This window comes from Protopterus annectens, chromosome 12.part0 (assembly GCF_019279795.1).
Source record: "Protopterus annectens isolate FY-2018-M chromosome 12.part0, PAN1.0, whole genome shotgun sequence".
Taxonomy (NCBI): domain Eukaryota; kingdom Metazoa; phylum Chordata; order Ceratodontiformes; family Protopteridae; genus Protopterus; species Protopterus annectens.
The window spans coordinates 1,088,689,044-1,088,713,178 of NC_056746.1; the positions used below are offsets into that span (position 1 = coordinate 1,088,689,044).

General features: G+C 42.1%; 1 protein-coding gene across 1 annotated transcript in view; it reads right to left on the reverse strand.

The window, feature by feature from the left end:
- The window catches only part of LOC122816990 (protein MTSS 1-like), a gene marked incomplete in the record, with an annotated part of 941,883 nt that overhangs the window by 228,874 nt on the left and 688,874 nt on the right, over positions 1–24,135 (reverse strand). Inside the window, 1 exon segment of the mRNA XM_044090103.1 lies at positions 2,415–2,572. Coding sequence (XP_043946038.1) covers positions 2,415–2,572 — 158 coding nt within the window.

The window sequence follows — 24,135 nt, forward strand, 5'->3', positions numbered from 1 at the left end:
GGATATGCAGATAGGCCTCTGAGGTCTAGAGTGGCTAACCAGGCATCTTTGGACAGCATAGGGAGAAGCTGCTGCAGTGCGAGTATTTTGAATTTTGGTACCACCAGGAAGGTGTTTAGAATAGATAGATCTAAGATTGGGCGCCAGGTGTTCTCTTTTCTGGGTACCAGAAAACGTCTGGAATAGAACCCTTGGCCTATCTGATCTGCAGGAACAGGCTGAATTGCCCTCCTGGAGAGCAAGGAATGAACTTGGTTTTGTGCCTCTGCTCACTGGTTTGGAGGAAGATATGGGAATCCCTTTGTGGTTGGCAATGTGTGGAAATAAAATTTGTACCCCTGGGCCACTATATTGAGGACTCATCGATCGTTGGTGATGGAGGCCCAGTTTTTTGCATGGAAGGCAAGTTTTCCTCCTAGGGGCATGAGCAGATGGGCAGAGATGAGAGGAGGAGCTGAGAAGTCATTGTGAATTCATAAGGGGGTGGCTTAGCACTCTCAGGTTTAGAAGAGGAGGTACTCCATTGCTTAGATCTCTGCATACCCTGAGACTCCTGTCTGGGGGGGTGGGGTCTGTTTCCCCTCGGTCTAGTCTGAGGTGGCCTTGAGGGGGCTGGAAAGGACCAATGTTTTGAGGGGCAATGCCTACTGAATCTTGAAGGCTGAACTTGCAAAAAGTCTGTCTGCATAGACTTAGCTTTTTCTTCCATCTTTTTTAAAAAACCTCTTCTGCTTTGGTGTCAGATTGTCTTTGTTCAGTGGTGCGTCCAATAATTTTGATTTGACATGATCTGGCAACGTCTGTTCCTTAAGCCAAGCATGCCTTTTAAGTACAGAACCTGTGACTGCTGCTCTGCAGGATGCTTCTAATGCGTCAAACCCACACTGCAGGGTATGCTTACTGATTTGTCTTGCAGAATGCATAAGTTCCTGTAAATTTTTATTTTCTGCACAGTCAGAGAAGGTAGATATTTTTTGTTTAACGAGTTCTATGGTATGTTGCTGGTATTTCAGCATGTGGAACTGACAATTTAATGCTCTAATGGCAAGAGTTGCAGAGGTACATACTTTTGTACCCCATCTAAGGCTTGAGAATCCCTGTCTGAGGGGGTGGGATTCTTAGCAGTGGTTGCTTTTACTCCTTTAGGTCCTTGGGAGATTACCTCTGGGTCAGCAGTAGGATTTTTGAAAAGAAATTTGTGTGAGTTAGGGGACTGTGCAACACCCATCAGGTTTCCTGGGAGCAGCAGGTAAAGTATCAGGAGTTAGACTTGATTCCATAAAGACATCATCCACAACCTCCAGAACAGGAGGGATAGCTAAGGGTCTGTGCTGTGGTAAATCTAAAAATTCTGAGTCTCTTTTTGGACTGAGGATAGGACTGGCATTCCCAATGGAAGTGTTCTCTCAAAGTACATAGGGTTTCACCAAAAGAAAAATCCTCTGGAGGAAAGGCAGAAGGAATGGATTACTCTGCATCTGAATCCTCATAAGTTGATAAGGGCATGTCTTCATAATCAGAAGCCTCAGTCTCATCGGACTCTTGGTCAGATAAAGCTGGTGGGGACAAGTCTCTTTCTTTTAGCAGGGGAAGGCTGGCTTTGCCTAATCAGCATAAGGTCTTTTGGCATTTTAAGCATCTGTTATTGCGGCAAGGAAGCAGGTGTGCGAGTTTGGGTCATCAGTTTTCTAGGCATAGCTAGTACTCTGGGCCTGCGAATCCATCAATGTGGGCATCAGGGGCTGTGAAAGGACCTCACTGAGTACTGGCGACTAGCTTAATGGAAGCGTCGTTGGTAGTTTTGGACCTGTGCAGTCTGTCTCTGTCTTTATCCTTACTTTTTTGGAAGATCGATAGTCGGATGGCTTACCAAACCTATTTCGGAAGACAGAGATCGAGAGCCGAAGTATTTAGCTACAATAAGGGCCCAACGATGAACAGTTTGAGCGTTAAAGCACAAATCAGGCAGCGAGGGACGTCGTGGTCTAGGCCTCAACAGGTGATGCAGTAAGAATGGAAATCTTGGTGTGGTATTTGCTTTCCACAGGCGAGAAAATTGTTAGAGCAAGAAAAAAGGATCCCCCAACGGGGTACTTAGCTTTAGAAGACTTCCAACTTCAATTTCAAAAATGAAAACTCAGCTAGCAGCCGACTGGCACTCGTGCGAACTGCTTCGGGCTCCTCTGCAAAAAAAGAGTGATATAATAGCATTGGCTGCCTGTTTTTATACCATGGACGACCTGACGTCAGTCCTGGAGCAATAGCAACAGACGCAGATTCGGGCCGACTAAGGGTAATCCAAGTGTGATGACTGCAACAGTGAAACACGAAGAATATCTGTGCTGGACATCCAAACAGAATCTATTACAAATTTGACAAACTTACTGTAAAGTATGTTTAAGGCATATCCTTACCAAGACAGGCTTTAGCATGCCGACAAAAGAGCAGAATCGTCCCCGTTCTTCAGTGAGAGCTCGGTATACAGCCTTTTTCTCAGTTTCTTCCAGAATCAAATACTTTTCATTAACATCTTGAAGTGCACTGTCTAGCTGCACAAGTACACTGTCTTTACCTGTGAATGGCAAACAATGCAGATGCTCATCAAACAATGTTTGGTCAGGCTCTATCACATGACATGCAACACTACTTACTCAATATTAGACTTTCTCAAGCTCTATTTATAAACATTATACAACAGGTCACTTAATGAGTATTTTAAACACAGTAATATAATAAAAAAAGCAAACTTTACCAATGTTTTTCACTTGCTCTCCACTTCATAATCAACATTGAGTGTTTTACCTCTTCTAAAACAAGTTTAATGATAAATCAAAAAACTTGCATATTTTCAAATGTATTGAGCATTTCTGTTAATAAACTTTTACACTAATACAAAGAAAAAAAACAGATCTATAGCAAATTGCAGTCTCTAGTTCACATGATATACAACAAATCAGGCAAGCACTTGTACATGGCAAAATAATTAAATGCCATTCAAGTACTGTCTTTTAAAACTCACATGCTACAAGAAAATGCAATTTTGTCAAACGTTATTTTTCAAAAATGAAGATAATCTTCACGATGGAAATTGCTGTCACTGATCCAGACACAAGACTGTAGGAAACTGAAAAATCAGCTCTCCACCAGCAGTACACCACCCAACCTAGCAAGTGCCAACACTTTTGAAAATGTACTGAGAATCAAAGCCTTCTGCACCACCCCAACTTCTCTGCTGTTTACATATACTAACACAGAGATCACTGTCCCTTGCAGAAGGGGAGTAATCAAATACACCACAGGTTCAGATTTACTGTACAAGCCCCCCAACATTCATACTTTCAGTTATACTATCATAAGGATTGCTATTACTCTAATTAGAATTTTAAAACACAGCCCAAAAACATTTATCTTGCCCTGTGTGATTCTTGTCCAGCCTTTTACACAGGCAAAAACCAAGAACTCGCTCAACAAGAGAATATATCAACATCTGTATAGTATTCGCCAGGATGACAGTAAAAGTGCCTTGGTGAGGTGCTCCACTAGCTGCCCTAAGTTCAGGCAATTCAAGTTTTCAGTTTTGGAGCAAGTGAAGGTGGTAGTTTTTTCCGGTGACTTGAGTCATTTGCTGCACTGGGAATTTTTTTTTTTGTGGGGGGGGGTTGCAGTGCATGCATGGCAAGAATCAAGTTTCCAGAAAAATATTACTTCTAAACAGTATGACTTAGTGACTTACTGAAATCTAAATCATAAAAATGCATCTAGAAAGCAACAAAAGGTCTGCTAGTACTGTAGGGTAGTTCATGGGTTCATACTAGGCTAGCTTTTGCAGGCCTTTTTCAGCCTAGACAGTTTCCCTTTTGGTGCTTGAATTAAGCTATCCCATTTGGTGTTAGATTGGCCCTACCCATCTCATGATTAATAATTATATAGTCTCCCTAATGAGAACAACTGGAATCATACAGTAGATAATTTGAGGGGACCCATGCAAGAGATAAAACATTTAGAAACTACCTCTCTGTCCATTAGTATGGGGGCAGTCCTGGAGTAAATGGACTGTTTCCCATATATAGATCCAAACTGTGTTTGAATACGGACAAGGATGAGCTTTATTTTATATGGATGGGTAGTCTGTTCCAGAGCAGTGGTATTCCCTGTGATATCAGCTGTCCCTCCAAACTGTTCTGTTGATGCTGCAGACGAGGTTTAGATCCTATAAGTGTGACCTTTCTTATCCTTATAAATGCAACCAAATACCATGGCGCAATAAAAGACAGCAATGAAAAGGGTAGAGCTTCCTCTTACTCGATTGTTTAAAAAAAAAAAGTATCCAAAATAATTTTTAACTTCTTAATGCTGGCTTGCTAAAGAATAAATGGCTGAATAGCTCCACAAAAAAACTGATATACTTCAGGAGTAGAGCTAGTATAAATGACGCTGACAAAACACATGACACCCTCCTGACACCAACAAAATTGTGCTTGCCACTTTACAGGAGCATTACTCAATGCTGCTGCAAATTCCCTCTCTACCACAAGAGGGCAGAGAATGATTACAAGTAATGTCTAGTTCAGAATCATCTCTGCTGTATATAGCACACAATGATAAAGGATACTTAAAACCATTAAACGAATAGGAATTTAAAGTACACAGTGATGAAAGATATCAGCAGTATCACCTACTTCTGATGCTGTCTGGACTGTGACCTTTAATTTGTGCGCCAGCAGGAGTATCCTGGGGAGAACAGTGACCTCTGAACAAGTTTTGCTGTACAATTAATCAGTCTTGTTAGCATCCTGTCCTAAGGCATCAAAACAGTATTAAATTTTCAAGGTAACACCCTTGATTTGCTGCTACCTTTTCTATGAGACTTCCAAGTGTCCTTAGCAGCCAAACTGAAATGCCAGAAAAGGTTACCAATCTGTCAAGTCATGGGGAGTATGCAAAGCAGGTGCCTGTGCAGACAAGTTTGATGTTAAAGTGATGTAGCTGTAATGCAAATCTTTCCACAAGGAAGTAAATACAAAGAGAAATAATTTGATAGTCAAAGCTGTTTCAGTACTCCTGGCAGTTACCTAGCTGCAAAGCAAACACTGGGTACAAATTAGTCACCCCAGTTCATTAAGTCCAACAATCAAAGGAACTCATCAGTCCTGACCACAGACACATCTGTTCTGAACTACTGAAAAACAGTTTAAACCAAAATAGTAAGATATAATAACACAGCTTTGAGAGATTTGAAAATCCTATTTAACATATCTTTATCTGCATATTTTCAACACATTACACTTTAACTTCCTGGTGTTCCTAACATCTGTATATGCGCACTGCATGCTACACTTAATTTCTGCACCATTTCTGATGAACAGCATTTATTTTTATTATGTCAGAGCTCAGATATGCAGTCAAAATCAAAACCGCAAAATACTTGTGAATGAATTTGCAGCATCAAATGGTCACTCCTCCCTTGCTGATGTGGCCTGGGATTTTATGTTAAACAGGACGATCAAGGGGTTGCCACCTAAATGCAGAGAGAAAAAAAGTACAGTTGTGTACACTTACCATAAATGTAGATGTTGGAGTGTATTCACTGTTGCAGTCCTTACAAAACGGGTTATCTGGCTCCGGTTACCCCACAGTCGGCCAGAATACCAAAGTCCTTGGTATATGACGTCTGCTGCCTTCGGTTTTAGGCCTGATGTCAGGACGTCGGGTACAAAGGAAGGCAGCCGACGGCATTTCCTCAGTTTTTCTTGCCTTATCTGTCAGGAGCCCCCAAAAAGGTTAGACCAGGAAAAGAAAAAAAAGTCCAGTCTGTGCCCAAGGAAAAAAGGGGGGATGGAAGGGGGGGGGGCAGAACTGCAACAGTGAATACACTAGAACATCTACATTTATGGTAAGTGTACACAACTGTACTATGTTCATCGTGTTTCACTGTTGCAGTCCTTACAAAATGGGTTGATTCCCAAAGCCCAGGAAAAAACAAAAGGGAGGAGGTACATCCACTGATTACAGGTTGGAAAGGATGCCCTGCAACACTGTGGTGGCAAAACCAGCCCTGGACTTAGAAAACAGGATAAATTGTAATGTTTAGTGAAAGTGTGGACAGAAGACCAGGTAGCTGCTTCCAGGATGTCCCTAGTAGATACACCTCTTAAAAAAGCTGCTGAGGTAGAAGCTGCTCTAGTAGAATGGGTCCTAATACCCTATGGAGGAACCTTGCCATGCTGTAAGTAACAAAAGTGAATACAATGAGCAATCCACTTAGAAATGGACTGTTTAGAAATAGCTTTACACTGAGCTCCAGGAACAAAACTGACCAGCAACTGATCCGACTTTCGAAAAGGTTTAGTCCTGTCCAGGTGAACTCTAAGCTGTCTATGCACATCCAGGGAATGCAGTAACCTCCTTTATTCTGAGGATTAGGAAAGAAGGTGGGGAGGTGGATAGACTGGTTAAGAGTAAGGCTAGAAACCACCTTAGGCATAAAAGAGGGATTAGTTCCAAGAGACACCTAATCCACATGGAAGATGATAAAAGGCTCAACTGCCATTGAGGCCTGCAGCGCAGAAACTCTTCTAGCTGAATTAATAGCCAAGACAAAGGCCATTTTCCAGGAGAGAAACTTCAAATCTGCTGAGGCAGCTGGTTCAAAAGGAAGCTAGCTCACCTGAGGAACTGTTTCATCAAGGAATGAGAGAAAAATGGTTGCTCAAAGGAACAATGAGCATAAATAGCTGAAGCATGAATCTTGATAGAAGAAAAGGCAAGTCCACCATTAGCAAGCCTGCCAGATAGTCAAGAATAAGAGGAAGAACAGGTTGAGAAGGTCTTCCCCTCTAGTCTGCATCCAAATGGAGAATCTTTTCCACTTACCTGCGTAAGATTTCCTAGTGCTAGGCCTCCTAGCCTCACGAAGGATCTCAACCAACCGCTGGGAAAGGTTTAAATTATGAGCCAGGTTGTCAAATGCAGAGTCTGAAGATGAGGATGCAGAATTTTTCTCCTCCCCTGAACAGATCTGGTATCAGGGGAAGATGCCAAGGCTGAGACTGGGAGAGACTGCGAAGTAGTGGATACCAATGGGAGAGACTGCGAAGTAGTGGATACCAATGTTGCCTGGGCAAGTCTGGAGCTATGATGATGGCCCTTGGTTTTTCGTCCCTTACCTTTAACAGCATTCTGGGAAGAAGAGGCAGAGGAGGGAATGCATAGATCGAGAGCTGTGTCCAGGGGAAGGACAGAGCATTCACCTTCCAAGCTTTGTTGTGATGATCCCGGGTGCAAAAGGTTGGAAGAAGGTGGTTGGTCAGAGAGAAGAGATCCACCCGGGGAGTGCCTCAATGCTGAATGACGGGATAGACGATGGTCTTGTTTAGCTGCCACTCGTGAGGATCCATGACCTGCCTGCTCAACCGGTCTGCCAAGGTGTTGAGCCTTCCTGGAAGAAACTGAGCTATCAGATGAATGCCAATGGAAGCTGCTATGGACCATAGTATCATGCTTTGTCTGCACAGGGGGTAAGAGTGAATTCCTCCCTGCTTGTTGATGTACCACATGAGTGTGGTGTTTGTCTGTCCTGACTAGAAGAGTACCAGGAGAGAGAAGATGCTTGAAAGCAATCAAGGCCTATTGGACCGTCATCAATTCCTTCAGATTTATGCGCAAATGAACCTGTTGATAGTTCCAAGTCCCCTGAATGCATCTGCCCTTTAGATGTGCTCCCCAAGCGTAGTCCGAGGCATCTGTGGTGAGAGTCTGGCTGGCAAGAGGTGGACAGAAAGGCAGGCCTTTGTTCTGTGCACAGGCCGTCGCCCAACAAAGGAACTCCGTCCGCAGGCAGGGAATTGGAGGAAGAATCAAGTCTAAATCCTGAGTGCGTTGACAACAAAGGTTTTTGAGGTACCATTGTATTTTCCTCATATGCAGTCTGGCATATGGAATCATCAGAATACATGAATTCTAGTGCTTGCAGGAATTGCCTTGCAGAGAGCTGGGTCATGCTTGCCAAATTCTTGAAGTAATTCAAAAGATCCATTTGTTTCTCTTGAGGGAGGGATACCATCTGGGCGGCTGTGTTCAGACTTGCTCCCAGGAATACAATCTCCCTGTTGGGTACCAATTTTCTTACTTCTTTTCGTTGATAGTGTAGCCCAAAGAGGTGAGAAGGTTCTTTACAAAGTCCAAATCCTTTAGAAGTTGCTCTGGAGAGTTTGCCTGAATAAGGGTAAATTTGAATGTTTGTCTGCAAAAGGCAATGACTGGAGCCAGGCATTTTGTAAAATCTCTGGGAGCAGTAGATACGCCAAAGGGCAGTGCAGAGAACTGGAAGTGACTGTTCCCCGCCCTGAAGCGAAGGAACTGCCTGCAGCTTTCCCTTATTGGGATGTGCAGATAAGCTTCTTTGAGATCCAAAATCACCAGCCAGGAATCATTGGCCAGCATAGGCAGCAACTGCTGAAGAGTGAGCATTTTGAACTTGGGAATCACCAGAAAAGTGTTTAGAATAGACAAATCTAGAATAGGGTGCCAGGTGCTCCCTTTTTTGGGAACCAGGAAAAGTCTTGAGTAGAAACTCTGGCCTATCTGAAGTGCAGGAACTGGCTCTATTGCTCCCAGGTTTAGCAAAGAAACTTGTTTCTCTGCTTCTACCCTTTGAAGTGGGGGGATATCTGGGTATCCTTGGTGGGCCGGGAAGGTGTAAAAGGAGAACTTGTAGCCTTGGGATACTATTTTGAGCACCCATTTGTCGTCTCTGATGGTGTACCAGACATCTGCAAAAATGGCTAACCTTCCCCCCCAAAGGAAACCCTGGGCCCGCAGAGGCAGGCAGGGGAAGGCCGGAGTCATTGGGAATGCTTGCTTTGGAAGTTTGCTTAGAACTCCTGGATTTTGAAGAGGAAGCCTGCCAGTGCTTAGCCTTTTGAAGGGTGGAAGTCTGTCCTCTAGACCACCTGTAACCCCTTGGCCTAGATCAATCTTGTTTACTAGGGTCAGGAAAAGTCCAATTCTTAGAAGGGTGATGCCTACTAAAATGAGGAGACTGAACTTGCAGAAAATCCTTAACAGTTTGCATAGACTTGGCCTTATCCTCCAACTTTTTCAACACCACCTCTGCTTTGCTGCCAAAAAGATTGTCCTTGTTCAAAGGCACATCCAGTAATTTAGATTTGACAGGTTCAGAAAGGGGCTGTTCTCTGACCCAAGCATGTCTTCTAAATAACAGAACCAGTGGCTGCAGCCCTGCAAGAAGCCTCCAAAGCATTGAAATCACAATGTAGAGAATGTTTAGTGACAAGAGTAGCAGAATTCAATAAATCTTGCATGTCCTTACTCTCCCATCAGGGAAGGAACACTAGCAATTTTAGCCTTAATGGCCTCCAAAGTATTCTGCTGATACTTAAGCATATGAAAAAGGCAATTAACAGACCTAATAGCCAGGGTGGAAGAAATATAAACCTTTTTACCCCATCCATCCAAGGCCCTAAATTCCCTGTCAGAAGGAACAGGATTTTTACCAACCGTAGCTTTAGCACTTTTAGGGCCCTGAGAAAATCTCTGGATCAGCAGTAGGATTCTTGAAAAGGAACTGATGAGAATCAGGAACTCTAATACCTGTCAGGCTTTCTGGGAGCAGGAGGAACATAATTAGGAGTCAAAGAATTCTCCAAGAAAACAACAACTTCCAAAACCGGAGGGAAAGCCAAAGGCTTATGCTGTGGCAAATCCAAGAATTCTCTAATCCGTTTCTTAGACTGAGGGTAGTCCTGATTTTGCAATTTAAAATGCTCCCTAACAGTATTCAAAGCATCTCCGAAAGAAAAAGGCAGGGATGGAGTCTTCTGCACCAGAATCCTCAAAATCAGAAAAAAGTTGAGAGTTTCCCTCTTCATCAGCAGAGGTGCTGGAAACCTGAGTTTGAAGCAAAAAACTTCTGGGGACAATTCCCTAGCCCTCTTAGGGTGAGGTGGCTGAGAAACCCTGATAAGGGTCAAAAGATCACTAGCCATCTTAATCATTTGAGACTGAGGCATTTGAGGGGAGGCCAGCACTTGCTTTGGAGAAGATTTTCGGCTGGAAGGCCTGCTAGAAAACCGGAGGGACTCAGGAGGCCTAGCCACGCAGTAGTCTGAACCGAGGTCATGGGTCTGGATCTGGTCTCCGGGCGAAGAAGAGAGGCCTCAGAAGCCGGCGCCTGCTTAGCGGCTCCATCAGAGGTGGTGACTGGCAGAGGATTAGAAGACGAAGTGGAAGCCTGCGGTAAGGATGGTCTCAGAAAAGGTCTCCGCATACGCCTGCTGCTGAACATCCGCAGACTGCAGGGGCAATGAAAGCGCCTCACTGACTACCGCTGGGCCGACACCCAACTTAACAGGGATGTTGTCTGTTAATTTGACCCTAAGCCTGTTGCGATCCTTATCCTTGCGCTTCTTAGGAACATTTGAAGTCGGGAGACAAGAAGACGCCATACCGATGAACTTACGCCAAACTCTGAAATGCTTGAACAAGATCCTAGCTCTACGGCGTATGGTACGTGGGTTGAAAGAAGCACTGAGAACACAATTAGGGATGTCGTGCTCAAGGCCCAAACAAGTAATACAATAGGAATGAAAATCACGGTGCAGAATCTGTTTTCCAAGGGCAAGACAGTTATTAACTTTCTCTGACATTTGTTAAAGCAAGAAAAGAGGATCCCCAATGGGGTACTTATCTGAGGATGTCTTCAACTAAGCAGTCGAAATACAAAAAGATACTTGGCCGACCAGCACTCATGCAAAATGCTTCTGCTTTGGGCTCCGCTGCAAGAAAGACTGATGGGCTGCCTTCCTTTGTACCTGACTTCCTGACATCAGGCCTAAAACTGAAGGCAGCTGACATCATATACCAAGGACTTTGGTATTCTGGACGACTGTGGGCTACTGGGAGCTGGATAACCCATTTTGTAAAGACTGCAACAGTGAAACACTGCAGGCATTTTAACTGTGTTTATAAGAACAGCACTTACTTTTCTTGACAGAATGACCACAAACCATGCTAAAGAAATGGTGTATGACTGAGAAAGGTACAGTCACATGGTTCAGTGCACTTACTAGCTTAAGCAAATAAGTATAAAAAATACAAGATAATTTTAATGCAACAAATAAGAATCTTATTTTTAGAATTCTTAAAACAGTACTATGTGTCATCATGAAGAGTCTACAAAAAAGTTAATTAAGGGATCCCAGGATAGAACGCAATACAAATCTAAAATAGAAGATGCAAGAAACCGATGGACAACACAAAAGGATAATACCAAGAATGGTTTACAAATTAAAAAAAAACTTAAAAAAATGCAAAAAAAAAAAAAAAAACATTTTAAACTAGCAAAATAAGGCCTTCACTATCTCCTCAGTTCTAAAGTTGCTGGCATGAATATCTGACCATCACCCTATAACTTTGCCAGGTATGAAGTGGACAACATTGAAACTCCAGTTCAAGTAACTGCTTTACTTAGTAGACATTTCTCGAATGTGATTTTTAGTTGTACGTCACCAGTGACTTGCTCTGTGGGAGGATTTTCTGCCTTCTCTGTGTTAAGTAATGGGGGTGAAGTCTCCCACATAGGGGAGCAATGCGATTTGCTCCCATGGAAAAATGGCTGCTCGAAAGGTTTTGGGGAACTTCAACTTAACCTGATTTTGTCCTGTTAAAACATTTAAACTCAGCAAAATTTATGTGAAGCAAGTTCTGACATCTCTTCCTATTGTCTGTGCATGCGTGAAGAAAGGATGGGTTTATACTAATCCCAGGAGGGCAGAATCACCAGGGTAGCTTAGCCACATCGGCCTTGTAATGACAAGGGCAGATTAGCTCTCTCTGGATAGAAGACCTTTATATTAATGCCAAATATGAATTCACAGTTATCAATGTAGTTATCAAGGTTTGCTTCAAAAGGTGTCAGGGAGGTACTCTGCTTTGATGTACAGAGCGAGTCTAATCCAAATATGTGAATGCACTCACTGGTTAAGACACCTATCCTGCCAGCAGGTACTGCTCATCTTACAGTGCAGGTTTACTGCATTGAATATTAGTGGAGCTATTTGATCTCAGAAGATGAAAGAGATCAAAAAGTATGGTGTGTCTTTTGCAACACGCCATTGTCCTGAACACGCCATTCTTTTATTCCTTTCATGTTTGTAAGTCCCTGGCTGCTGTCTGCTCTCACCCAGCGTCTTTTCCTCTGTACCTAGCTCTACACTGTTCTGAACCTGCCCTAGCCTCAACCTATCAGGTGACTTAAGAACCCGACCAAACTCCATTGGCTGAATCTGCTTGACTGTTTTTCTTTGTACCTTCTAGCAAGGAAGGAAGAAAGTAGGTTATGGACTTGTACCTAATTGTTCAGTAGGCCTCTAATATCTATTTTTACCAGGGCTCTAAAGTTCGCTTGGGTTTGAGTAACCAGCAGCCTTACACCCCCCCCCCCTTTTCCAGCTACCCATCAGACAATTCACCTCCTCACTTACAATAACCTACTCTCTTAGCATTAAATCTTCCATAGCTCATGACTAGCTAGCTCTCCCAAATACCTTCCTCAGTACTAGTGTTGTCCACTAGGTGGCACCCTTATCCTACTCCCTTATTCACTGCTTCTTACTCTCTCTCTCTGTCCAACCTCTGCAATTTCAGTACATCTCTTCTTATCTTCCTTCATTCTCATCCTATCTAGCACTCACTGCCTCTCTCCCGATTTTACCCCTGCAACTGTACTATACCTTCTTAGTTCTTGATTCTGCTTCTCCTCTCATTCACCTACTGCTTAACAGTATTTTACCCTCCCCCATTTCTTATTCGATCAGAATCCTGTAGCATTCTAAACCTTCCCTACTCAGCACTACCTCACTTACCCATAGTTTCCTGTATTTCTGACAGTCTCCTTTCCAGCTTCTCCTTCGATTGTGTCTGCCCGGTCCATTCGCCCTACGGGCTCACTCCGCTCCCCCCTACCCTACCCCCAAATCTCACCCACCCCCAGTAGTCCTAATCTTATATTTCCTAAACCACACCCCTCACTCATCCTGCCTATTATCCACCCAATCAATTTACTCCACCTAGCCACACCCTCCTCCTCTAATTCTTTCACTAGTACTCTCTACTTCGAGCTGTTTTCCCAAATAGCATCACTCCTTTCTCTACATAAGTCTCTCCCACTCCTACCTCTCCATTACTTTATCCCACCAAACCTCCTCAGTTTTTGTATAGTTGCAGTTTAACAACATGCAAACTACAATAAAAGTCCTCATAATCAACTTAACACTCCTAACTATATTCTTACCTGTCCTGACCTCAGCCTATCTCCTAACCCATTTTGAAAAATCCAATCTGTTCCTCTACAACCTCCCTCCAAGACAAACACTGTTTGATATCTTCCACTCCCATAAACACTTTAACATCATTTCCACGCCCTGTTATATGTCACCTCAATACCATCGATGCACACACAAAGTATAACAACCTGATTACAAAGAAATGGAAACTCCTAATTAACTATTCACACAACCCCATATCTAAACCACTAAGCCCTATCTTAAGGGATGGTGACATACACCCTAATCCAGGCCCTACCTTAGCATCTACAATAAATATCCACTGCACATCTTACCTAAACCCGCCTACCTTATGCAAACTCTCCAACTCTCTACTTATAGCACATCTCAATACCCGCAGTATCAATAACAAAATTGCCCACATTCATGCTCTCCTTGATACTCACTCCTTTGACATTTTCTGCCTTACAGAAACATGGTTAAAACCAGGAACTAAGGATAATGAAATTATCCCTCCTGGCTATAACATATTGAGACAAGACCGCTTAAAACGTAAGGGCGGGGGAGTCGCACTCCTCTACAAAAATGGACTACAGATCTCCTCCAACTTAAAACTCACCCTTGCGCAATAAGGCTGAAGTCCTAATCTCCAAACTGCAAATCAACCCAAACAAATCCCTCTATGTGATCTGTATCTACCTACCCCCTGGTAATAACACTATAATAGAAGATATTCTTAGCTGGGTGTCCTCAACTTACCCTCAAGAAACAATAGTACTAGGTGACTAACACTGACTGGAAAACCAATACCACTAACCCTTCCACACATATTAATCTCCATGGTTTTATTCAAACTATCAACGTAACGACCAGAATCAACAAACCAACCAAAAAAGAGAGCACCTTAGACTGGATACTTATAAAGACCCACATACTTATAATGTAGGTACCTTACCAGATGATCTAAGTGATCATATGCTAACTTCTATAATAAGACAAAAGAATGATATCTCTATCACTCCGGCCTATAGGATAACATGAACAAAGAAACACTCTAACCCTGTACTCTTCCAAAATGAACTCAAAGCTTGTGACTGGAAACCTGTAAAAATATTCCCACTAGATGAAGCTGTCAAATATTTTAACTCTAAATTTCTTGCAATCCTAGATGAGCATGCACCCAAATGATCTATTAGAATAAAATCCAAACCAGCCCCCTGGCTAACAAAAGAGACTAGACAAAAAATACTACTTAGAAATAAAGCTTGGCACAATTGGAGAACTAACAGAACCTCCCCTGAAAGACAAACCTTTAGACAGCTGAGAAACATAACTAAAAAGGCTATACTCTGACAAAAAGAACTACTATAGTAAGCTACAACAAACGCACCACAAGCAGCCTCAGAAATTTTGGACTAACATCAATAGACTCCTCAAACCTAGCCAGTCTAGCACACCATCCCCTCATGATGCTGATCATAACACTCCACTTCAAATAGCCAACAACTTCAACACCTATTTCAGAGACCATACAGTCCCTAGCTAGTCAGCTTTCCACTGATAACATGAGCCTCCCTTCTTCTACAGCTGGATCTCTACCAACTTTTACATTTCATCCTATTTCAACAACTTTCATCTACAAAATCCTACTAAAGCTTAAGCCTTGTACTCCTTCAGCTGAAAAGTTACCTTCTGAGTATTTGCAAATAGCAGCGAAAGTTATTGCCTTTCCCATATCCATCCTACTCAATAGAACCATTAATGAATGCATCATTCCAGACATCTGGAAAATCTCTCACATCATCCCCTACATAAAGGTAGTAAATCCAACGACTACTCTAATTACAGACCAATAGCTCTCCTATCACCCTTAGCTAAAGTCATGGAAAAATGCACTCACCATCAGTTACTCAACCACCTAACTAAACACAATATTCTGGCTACATGCCAGCATGGCTTTAGGTCATTTCATAGCACTACGACTTGCTCTACTATCTTTCACTGACACCATTAATAAGAACCGTAACAACAACATCCTCTCTTCTGCTCTCTTCATCGACCTTTCAAAGGCTTTTGATATGGTTAATCATCCCCTACTTATAAATACTCTTGAACTTCTTGCTCTAGATCCCCCAGTTATACAATGGTTCAAGTCTTACCTTAACAATAGGCAACAAGCAGTTCTCTGGGAAAATAAACCATCATCCCTCCTACCAGTCACCCTTGGAGTCCCCCAGGGCTCCATTTTAGGACCTCTTCTCTTTTCTTTATTCATCAACAACCTTCACATAGCAGTCCCTGAAGCCACCTGCATTCAATATGCCGATGATTCCACACTTATATGTTCTGCTAACTCCACATCTGAACTACTCTAACTCAAAAAGTATTTAACTTAGAAGAAGACTGGTTCCTAAAACGCTGCCTTCTTTTGAACGCCAAAAAAAAAACAAGCTTCTACTCTTTGCACCCACCAGTAGGTCCTCTCCTATTGATTTCTCTATTATATCTAACAACGGTACCCTTATCTCTCCCAAATTACCAAACTATTAGGAGTCACAATTGATAACCTTAACTTTGATATGCATATAAATAACACCATTCAAGCAGTGAACAGAAAAATTGGCTCCTTATACAGAATCAAACCCTTCCTAACTCCTCTAGCTAGAACCACCATTGCCCACTCTCAATCTCAACTCTTCTCTATGCTTCTCCTATTTATACTAATCTAAAAAAAAATAATCTTCTCAAACTATCAAACTCCTATAACAATATTGCCAGGTTTGCCACTGGCAATGCATTTCAAACACACCACTGTCTGAATCTTAATCAGCTTGACTGGTTTGAACTCCCTAACATGACAACTTTTTCCCAACTCACCATTGCTCACAAAATCTTACAAAATCTTTTACCAACCTAATAATACTCCAATTCTCGCTAACCTCATTACCCCTTATAACAATCTGATTTCTCTACGCTATTCAGGTAAATTACTTGCTAGTATAAGTAAGTCCAATAACTTGTCAGGCGACAGCATTTTCTCCAATACTGTTGGGAAACACTGGAACCTTCTACCTACTAATCTAACTCTACTTCCATCACTGTCACTCTAAGCAAAAACTCAAAATTCACCTAAAATCACACTGGTTATTGTCCCTGCACTAACCCTGATTAATTAATTAACCACCTTTCCTTTTTTCTTTTTACTGCCTATGGTTCTACATCTCACTCTATATACCCCTCTGTATGCTAATATCTGGTCTCCGAAAACTTATAACCACAAGTGTTTATGTTAACCAACAATGAACTATAGTGTATCTCGCTTATCAAACAATCTCACAACTGTTATATTATTGACCTGCTTGTATTTTTACTTTGAGTATGCCTTCTTTTGATTGTATATACCTCTTATTTTTTTTCTTTTTGTACTTGTTTTTGTTATATAATTGCATAATACTGTTTATACTATGTTGGAGCTTTTCTCCCCGGGCCTCTACTGAAAATAGAAATATATCCAGTTAGACTAGCCCGGTCAACAAATGTAAAATAAAATAAAATAAACAAACACAAAATGCTAATCAAAGATAATTTCTCAGGAACCTGTAAAAGAGGAGACGACCTTAGTCTGACTAGATCATACAACTTATACCAGTCACTCGTCTAGTTAGAGAATCTTTGGGGTCTTCCAATTTGTAAAAGGTGCTTAGAAGGGTATAAAGTACTGGATTCAATAGTATGGCTACTCAGGGATAAGAAAAGGGGGACTAGAATGTCCCTGGACCTAGGAGAGAGACTACAGCAGTTACACTGTGAGAAGTACGACTTTCTGCCCACAACTGAGATGTGATGGCGATAACAGTGTTCACTGTTAGTATGGGTACACAAGTCCTTGATAATAGGGATTGTTTTATGAAGAACACCAGCAATATGAAAAAAGGGAAAACGTTTTTAAAGTTACCAATGTCACACTGCTTGGTATTTAGTGTGAGCCCATGACAGTGTACCAGGTATAGGTCTGATCGAGGCTTGATGGAGAATTTGGTTTCATTTTGGTACCAGAGTGGCTTGACAAAAGAACCTAATTTGCAGTCATCAGCAAATTTGGTTACCCATAGTTCTTGTGCACCCAATTTTACCTCTGAGAAGTAAATGCCTAACAAGTGGGGACCCAAGACAAAGCCCTGAAAGATGCTGCTAGCAACATTTCTATGACTAGAAGAGAGTGCCTACCATGACTAAATGAATCAGTCAATAAACCAGTTACCCAGCAGACAATACAAGGACTGACACACACACCGGTGTTTGGTTATGATGCCTCATATGGGGAGGATGAGTTGATCAAAGCACTCAATTTGCAGTCACCAGTAAATTTGGATAGCTTTTGGACACCCAATTTTACCTCTGAGAAATAAATGCCAAACAAGAGGATACCAAAGACAGAGCCATGGAGGCTACGCCTTAGCAACATTTCTATGGCTAGAGGAGACGCTGCCTACTAACACAAGATGAATTCAGTTCATAAGCTGATCAATTATCCAACGGACAATATAAGGATTCACATAGACTACAGTGTTAAGTTATGATGCCCTCTATGGGGAGGGTGTCAAAGGCTTTAGCAAGGTTGAGGTAGGCAGTAGCAAAAGGCTAGCTGTGCTCTAACGATTCTATGACATTGTCAAAAATAAAGTTAACCTCGACCAAGTCTCAAAGTTAGGACATATTTATGAATGATAGCATGAGGCAACCATCTATAAACTACTCTTTTTGCTGTTCTCACCACAGCAAGCCACTTCCAGGCATGGTTAAGGTCCACTCTACCAGGGTATTTGGCTTCTTCTGGGGCTTTCTGAAAAGGGGTGGACTGGAAGAATTCTACAGGCAGCAAAGTGGTCTCCTGTACATACAAAACATTATACAATGAATTTATTTTCAAGGTCCAGAAAAAGTCTTTGCTAGGACAATTCTCAAGGGGCTCCTGGCTTCTTGAACTCCACCCATATGCTTCTAAGCTATGGCAATCTACCCAAAGAGCTTAGGCGATTACAACAGTGATCTAATGTTGAGAGTAATACAACTGTGTATGCAAGCTTACTATGACAGTAGATGTTATAAAAGAGTACTGTTGCAGTAGCAATGCCATCCCTCCCATCCTCGTTTTATTTTTGACACACTGCCAAGATGCGTGTGTAAAAGTCCTAGTAGATGAAGTTAAATATTTATTTACATTTTTAATCAGGATAGTCCAGCTGAGCAAAAGCCCCTTTTCAGTGATGGCCTGGAAAGAAAAGCTTTTCCTTTAACATTTTTCATATCACAACCATTTTCCCCCTTCTTGAGGTAAGAAAGTTCTTAACCTTTTGGTACCCAAACTGCCTTTTTATGTGGCTTTGGTCAAGCCCCTGACAAGCAGGGCTCATGGAAGGTGCCCTGAAACTTTGTATACTGGCTGATGGTCATAATCTGGGAAGGATATAATCCGAACATTTAGGCTACTGCAACAGTGATCTAATACTGAACATCACTTACTCTCTTTTTCTCTTTATGAGAGTTTACTCCAACCAGTAGGGTAGGGAGACAACCATCAGGTACTACCACAGTGACCTGTCCAACTGGAATGGATTTTATTATTTTTATTTTACATTTGTTTACTGGGACAGTCCGACTGGACACATGTCCGTTTACAGCAGAGGCCCAAGGAGAAAAGCTCTACATTCAGTACAGGAAAACAAATAGTTGAATATAACAACAATTATGCTCTCTTTTTTAGCGCAGACAGTATGGGTATAGGCCTCTGTTGATCCATCTGTCTCAGGGTAGATGCTTGACAGTGTCACTGTCCCATGGAGAAGACCTCTAGTGAACTGGGGGGATGCATAAATATGCATGTACTCAATCAAGTCAATGCACACTGCACTATAAACAGGAAGAAGAATATGTCTGATACCAAGACACAGCAGCCTCTCTAGGTAACAGATGGTCCAGAATGACAGGCAAGGCAACACCCAGATGATGTGGGGGTCAATTGTGTGCACGCTTCATGTTGCTCCCCTGAGGTCATTACCTCAATATCTCACCAGACTGCCTTACTCCCTGAACAAGAGGTTTTATAACTAGAGCAAAGACGGTCTTAGGTTGAGGCCACTCCAGTTTTACTTATCTTGCTAGGTAATGAATCTTACTACATCCAATGCCCTGTAGCATTACCCTGAGTTACCACATAAATTGTTCATAATTGTAAGTCTCACTGCAAGACCCCATTATAAAGGATGCAGTCACAGACATCTTCTGCTAACTGCCTACTAAGGGCAAGCTTACTTGCATACTTAAGTGAGAACATTATCTCCTCCTCCTTAAATAAGTCACAAAACAGTTGTCGTCTTTTGGCTTTTCCCAATTAGGGGTCACCACAGCGGAACTCCAGTCCGCTAATGATTGGCAGTAGATTTTCCGAACGCCGAGGTGCCAGCTCAGCGTTCAACCTTCAACGAAGGCACGCTCATTTATGCACGTCTTTCAAACGTCCACCCAACCGTGGGGAGGACATGCAGACTCCACACAGAAGGCACTCCCCACTCTCCAGCAGAGAAATGAATGGAAGAACCTCTTGCTGTGAGGCAACAACGCTACCGCTGCACCACCGCCGGTAAGTCACCAACAGTTGAAATGTAGCCATTTCCTTACATTATGAAAAACAAACAGCAAAAAATTTCTTTCTACTTTACAAATCTGGACAAGAACAGATGGACTAGACTGCAAATTAAAAACTCTGCTGACCAACTAAGAGTCTAAAAGCAGCAAAAAGAACAGAGATGCCATGATGCCTTTATAAGCAGCACATGCCAAATGAAGCCAGACACACCGCAGTCCTAAGCAAACAGTCCAAAAGGGGACCATTAAAACAGCTACCAAAAAAGAAAAAAAAAAACAGGCTGGATGCTTACAAATGACAGGGAGATGAAACGCAATACTGCAGTAGAAATCAACCATGAAGACCTGTGCAAAGTGGGGGGAAAAAAAAAAAAAAGGAGAAAGCACTCCTTTACTAACACACTTGGATATTACTGCTGGTTTATATACACTTCAGCCATTTGTGAGCATTACACTAACGTACAAGGTCAAGTCAGAAAGATTTTACCATGGCTAAATACATAAAAGCACAGACTGGAAAAGGACTAATGTTTATATATTCTGGGGGACCACTGCAATTAGTACTCTGTAGCTGACACTTGTGAGTCAGATGTTCTGTGCTCTATCCATCTGGGATGCCTATTCTTTCTGATCATTAGTTTTGAAGTGAAAAACTATTTCCCAAAGCCACACAAATCTTGATGCTTTCATGCTTCTAAGCACAACCCAAAGTACATGGGAAGCTCTGTGGTACATAAAAGTGCTCAAAGCACTGAGGCACAGCACAATGGTGGAGGCAAGTAGGAGACTGTACAAATAAGAATTACACCATAACAGTACAACTCATAAAATGTGCCTGTAAAGCAAAAATGAAAAAAATGTATTGGTGTGTGCACAAAGCATGTCAAAAGCCATGTACACTTCTGCTTTAATGCAAATTGCAATTTTTAAAAAGGTGCTAATTTCAAGTGTGCATTTTCTCTTAACTGCAGCACTCCATTCTTCACCAACACATTACAATGTGCAAAAATGACCTATTCCATTCCACAAGTCACTTAGACTTTTTTATGAAATATGCAAGTTCATTCAAGGAAACTGAACAAACTAATCACAAAATGCAAGTAAAATGATAAATGTATAAAATGAATACTAAATACCCTGAATCAACTGTGACAGTAAGGAAATTGCTCTATCCTCATTTTACAGGCAAGGAAATTATAAGCAAAACCAGAATAAAAAGGGTTTTGATGGACTCTGCATAGTTCAGAAAAATGTCACATATGTTGTGCCCCCCTCCCCCCACCCCAGGCCATTCTACTCAGCTGCTAAAAATAACCTCCACAAAGTAGCAGCTACTTTAAGGGAGGCAGCCAAAACCCAGTGTTGCCAATTTAGCGCTTTTCGCACTAAATCTAGTGCTTTTAGAACTTTACAGCTCCAAAAGTTGGTCCCTAGCGCAAAATCTGGCGCGTTTACTAAAGGCATGACTGTGGCTATGTCCTGCAGTGCACGCAACGTGTGCAGCGTTTATTTATATTGTTAGCACGCAGCCTGTACTATGTAGCTAAGTGCTGCAACATCAGACGCACTCCCCTAAAGGAAACACATCATCACGCATGTGAAAGTGTAACTGTGCGGGCTGTTTCAGAAGTTACTCAACCTGGCAGTGGCAGGTTACTAAAAATTCAGCACAATTCAGTGAATTCTCCCAAATAAACTGCTTAAGTACAATATGGACTCATTTTGTCTGCTTCAATTTTAAGCAGTGACATTTGCATTTAGTGACAAAGCCAAAATGCAGCTGCTCTAAATTCCACAATATGTGGTCATGTTGTTAGTATCATGAATGCAAACATGACAAATGGCTCTCAAACACCATAAAAAAATAGTAGGTTTATCAGAATGTTAGACTTTTCATATAACAAACAAATCTCTTCTTACAGATGCTGTAAAGAATTGCAGCATTAATATAAAATGGCATATGCTGAATTTTTTTCTCACAAAGTGTGTGTGTTTCTGTTATGTTCTTATTAAATTGGTCTACTCAATCTAAAAGTTTTATGACCCCTGGGAATTTTCATTTCATTAAGACTACTGAACAGATGATAAAGCCCTGTGTCAAATGACTGCGGTGTAACAAAATCCTTTGGATTCACAACTACAGAACACTAAAGGTATGGCAAGCTGTCTGACAAAGCACAGCAGCTACAGTTTCACAAACATTTAAGATTTATACCAAGAACCATTGGCGAGCATGGTATTGAATTCATTTACCATCCTCCTCCCTTCGAGTGTAAAAATATGTTTTGTCTCTAAATTTTTAGTTGACATCTCAAACTACAAAAAATGAGTTTTAGAATGTCCATGGAAATTTGAGATAGAAGATTAGCTTCTCAGCCACACATGCAGTGATGGTATCAGTTAACACTACTGGATCTAAATGCACTAGCAACATAGTCTTTTATACGCACCCCAGACATGCAGACGAGCGCACAGACATCAGTCCAGCACAGTTAGAATGATGTGAGTTCCTGAATAAAATTTAATGTAAAGAAAGATCCAACACTTCCTCGAAGCACAGAAATGCTGCATTCCTTCTGTGCCTTCTTTGGTATGAGATGTTAAAAAGTACAGTTTTGTACCTACCATAAATGTAGATGTTCGAGTGCTCATACAGCTGCAGTCATAACAGATGGGCTATCCTGCCGTCAGGCGGGTCCTCAGTTGGCCGAATTCCAAAGTCTAGGTTCGGCATCGGTTGTCGTCGCTTCTTCCCTGACGTCAGTGCGGCAGGGGTATAAAAGAGGCAGCCAACGCCATTTTCTTCAGTTTTTCTTGCCCCAGATGTCAGGTGCCCCCAGAAGGAAGGCAAACAATGTTATGCAAAGATGCAATGTCGATAAATCAAAAACAGTAGTTGCAAGCAAATACACCATAAAAGAATACCCCAAAAAGGTTATATGAAAAGTGTTTGTCATAAGGCCTGTCCTAAGAGGGGATGGAGGGAGGGAAACCTGGACTGCAGCTGTATGAGCACTCTAACATCTACATTTATGGTAGGTACAAAACTGTACTATGTTCATCATGCATACAGCTGTAGTCATAACAGATGGGTAGAATCCCAAAGCTTAGTAAGGGTGGTAGGCACTAAGTGGAACTAGGAGGGGCTAGGATGCCCTGCAGGACTGCTGTGGCAAAGCCCGCTCTAGATTTTGAGTATAGTGGGAGGTGATGGTGCTTGGAGAAAGTGTGCACTGAACTCCAGGTGGCTGCCTCCAAAATGTCCTTGGTAGGGACCCCCCTGAGGAAGGCTGCAGAGGTAGCTGTGGCTCTGGTGGAGTGGGATCTGATGCATGCAGGCACAGTTTTTCCATGAAATGAGTAACAAAAGCGTATGCAGTGGGCTATCCATTTTGAAATTGTCCGTTTGGAAATAGCCTTTCCCTGAGCACCTACAGCATAGGACACAGAGTTGCTCAGATTTCCTGAATGGCTTTGTTCTGTCCAAGTAGTAACGAAGTTGACTGTGAATGTCCAATGAATGTAGTAGTCTTTCCCCTTTGTTTTGTGGATTAGGATAAAAGGTAGGTAAGTGGATAGTCTGATTCAAAGCTACACTGGATACTACCTTTGGCATAAAGGTAGGATTGGTTCGTAAGGAAACTCTGTCCTGATGGAAAATGATGAATGGTTGCACAGCCATGAGGGCCTGTAGCTCCGAAACCCTGCGTGCTGAGGTGATAGCCAGAAGAAAGGCTGTTTTCCATGACAAGTACTGTAACACTGTTGAAGAAGCTGGCTCGAAGGGAGGAAGGGTCAGCTTTTCCAATACGTTGTTGAGGTCCCAAGCAGGGACTGGTGGTTTCCTTGGGGGTTTTAAATTCTTTGCCCCTCTGAGGAACTGCCTTAAGAGAGGGTGAGAGAATAATGGAGGATCTGTGTTGTATTGTGCAGAAATGGCTGAAGCGTGGATCTTGATGGAGGAGAAGGAAAGTCCATTGTTTAACATCTCAGCTAGGTACTGTAAAATTTGAGGTATATTTATTACCCAAGGATTCTGTCCGTTTTCTTGATTCCAGGCACAAAATAGTTTCCATTTGGCGTAGTAAGCCTTTCTAGAAGGTCTTCTGGCCTCCAAGATGACATCCAGCACCTCCTTGGAGAGGAGAAACTGTTGGGAAATCAAGGAATTCTCCATGCAGCTAGA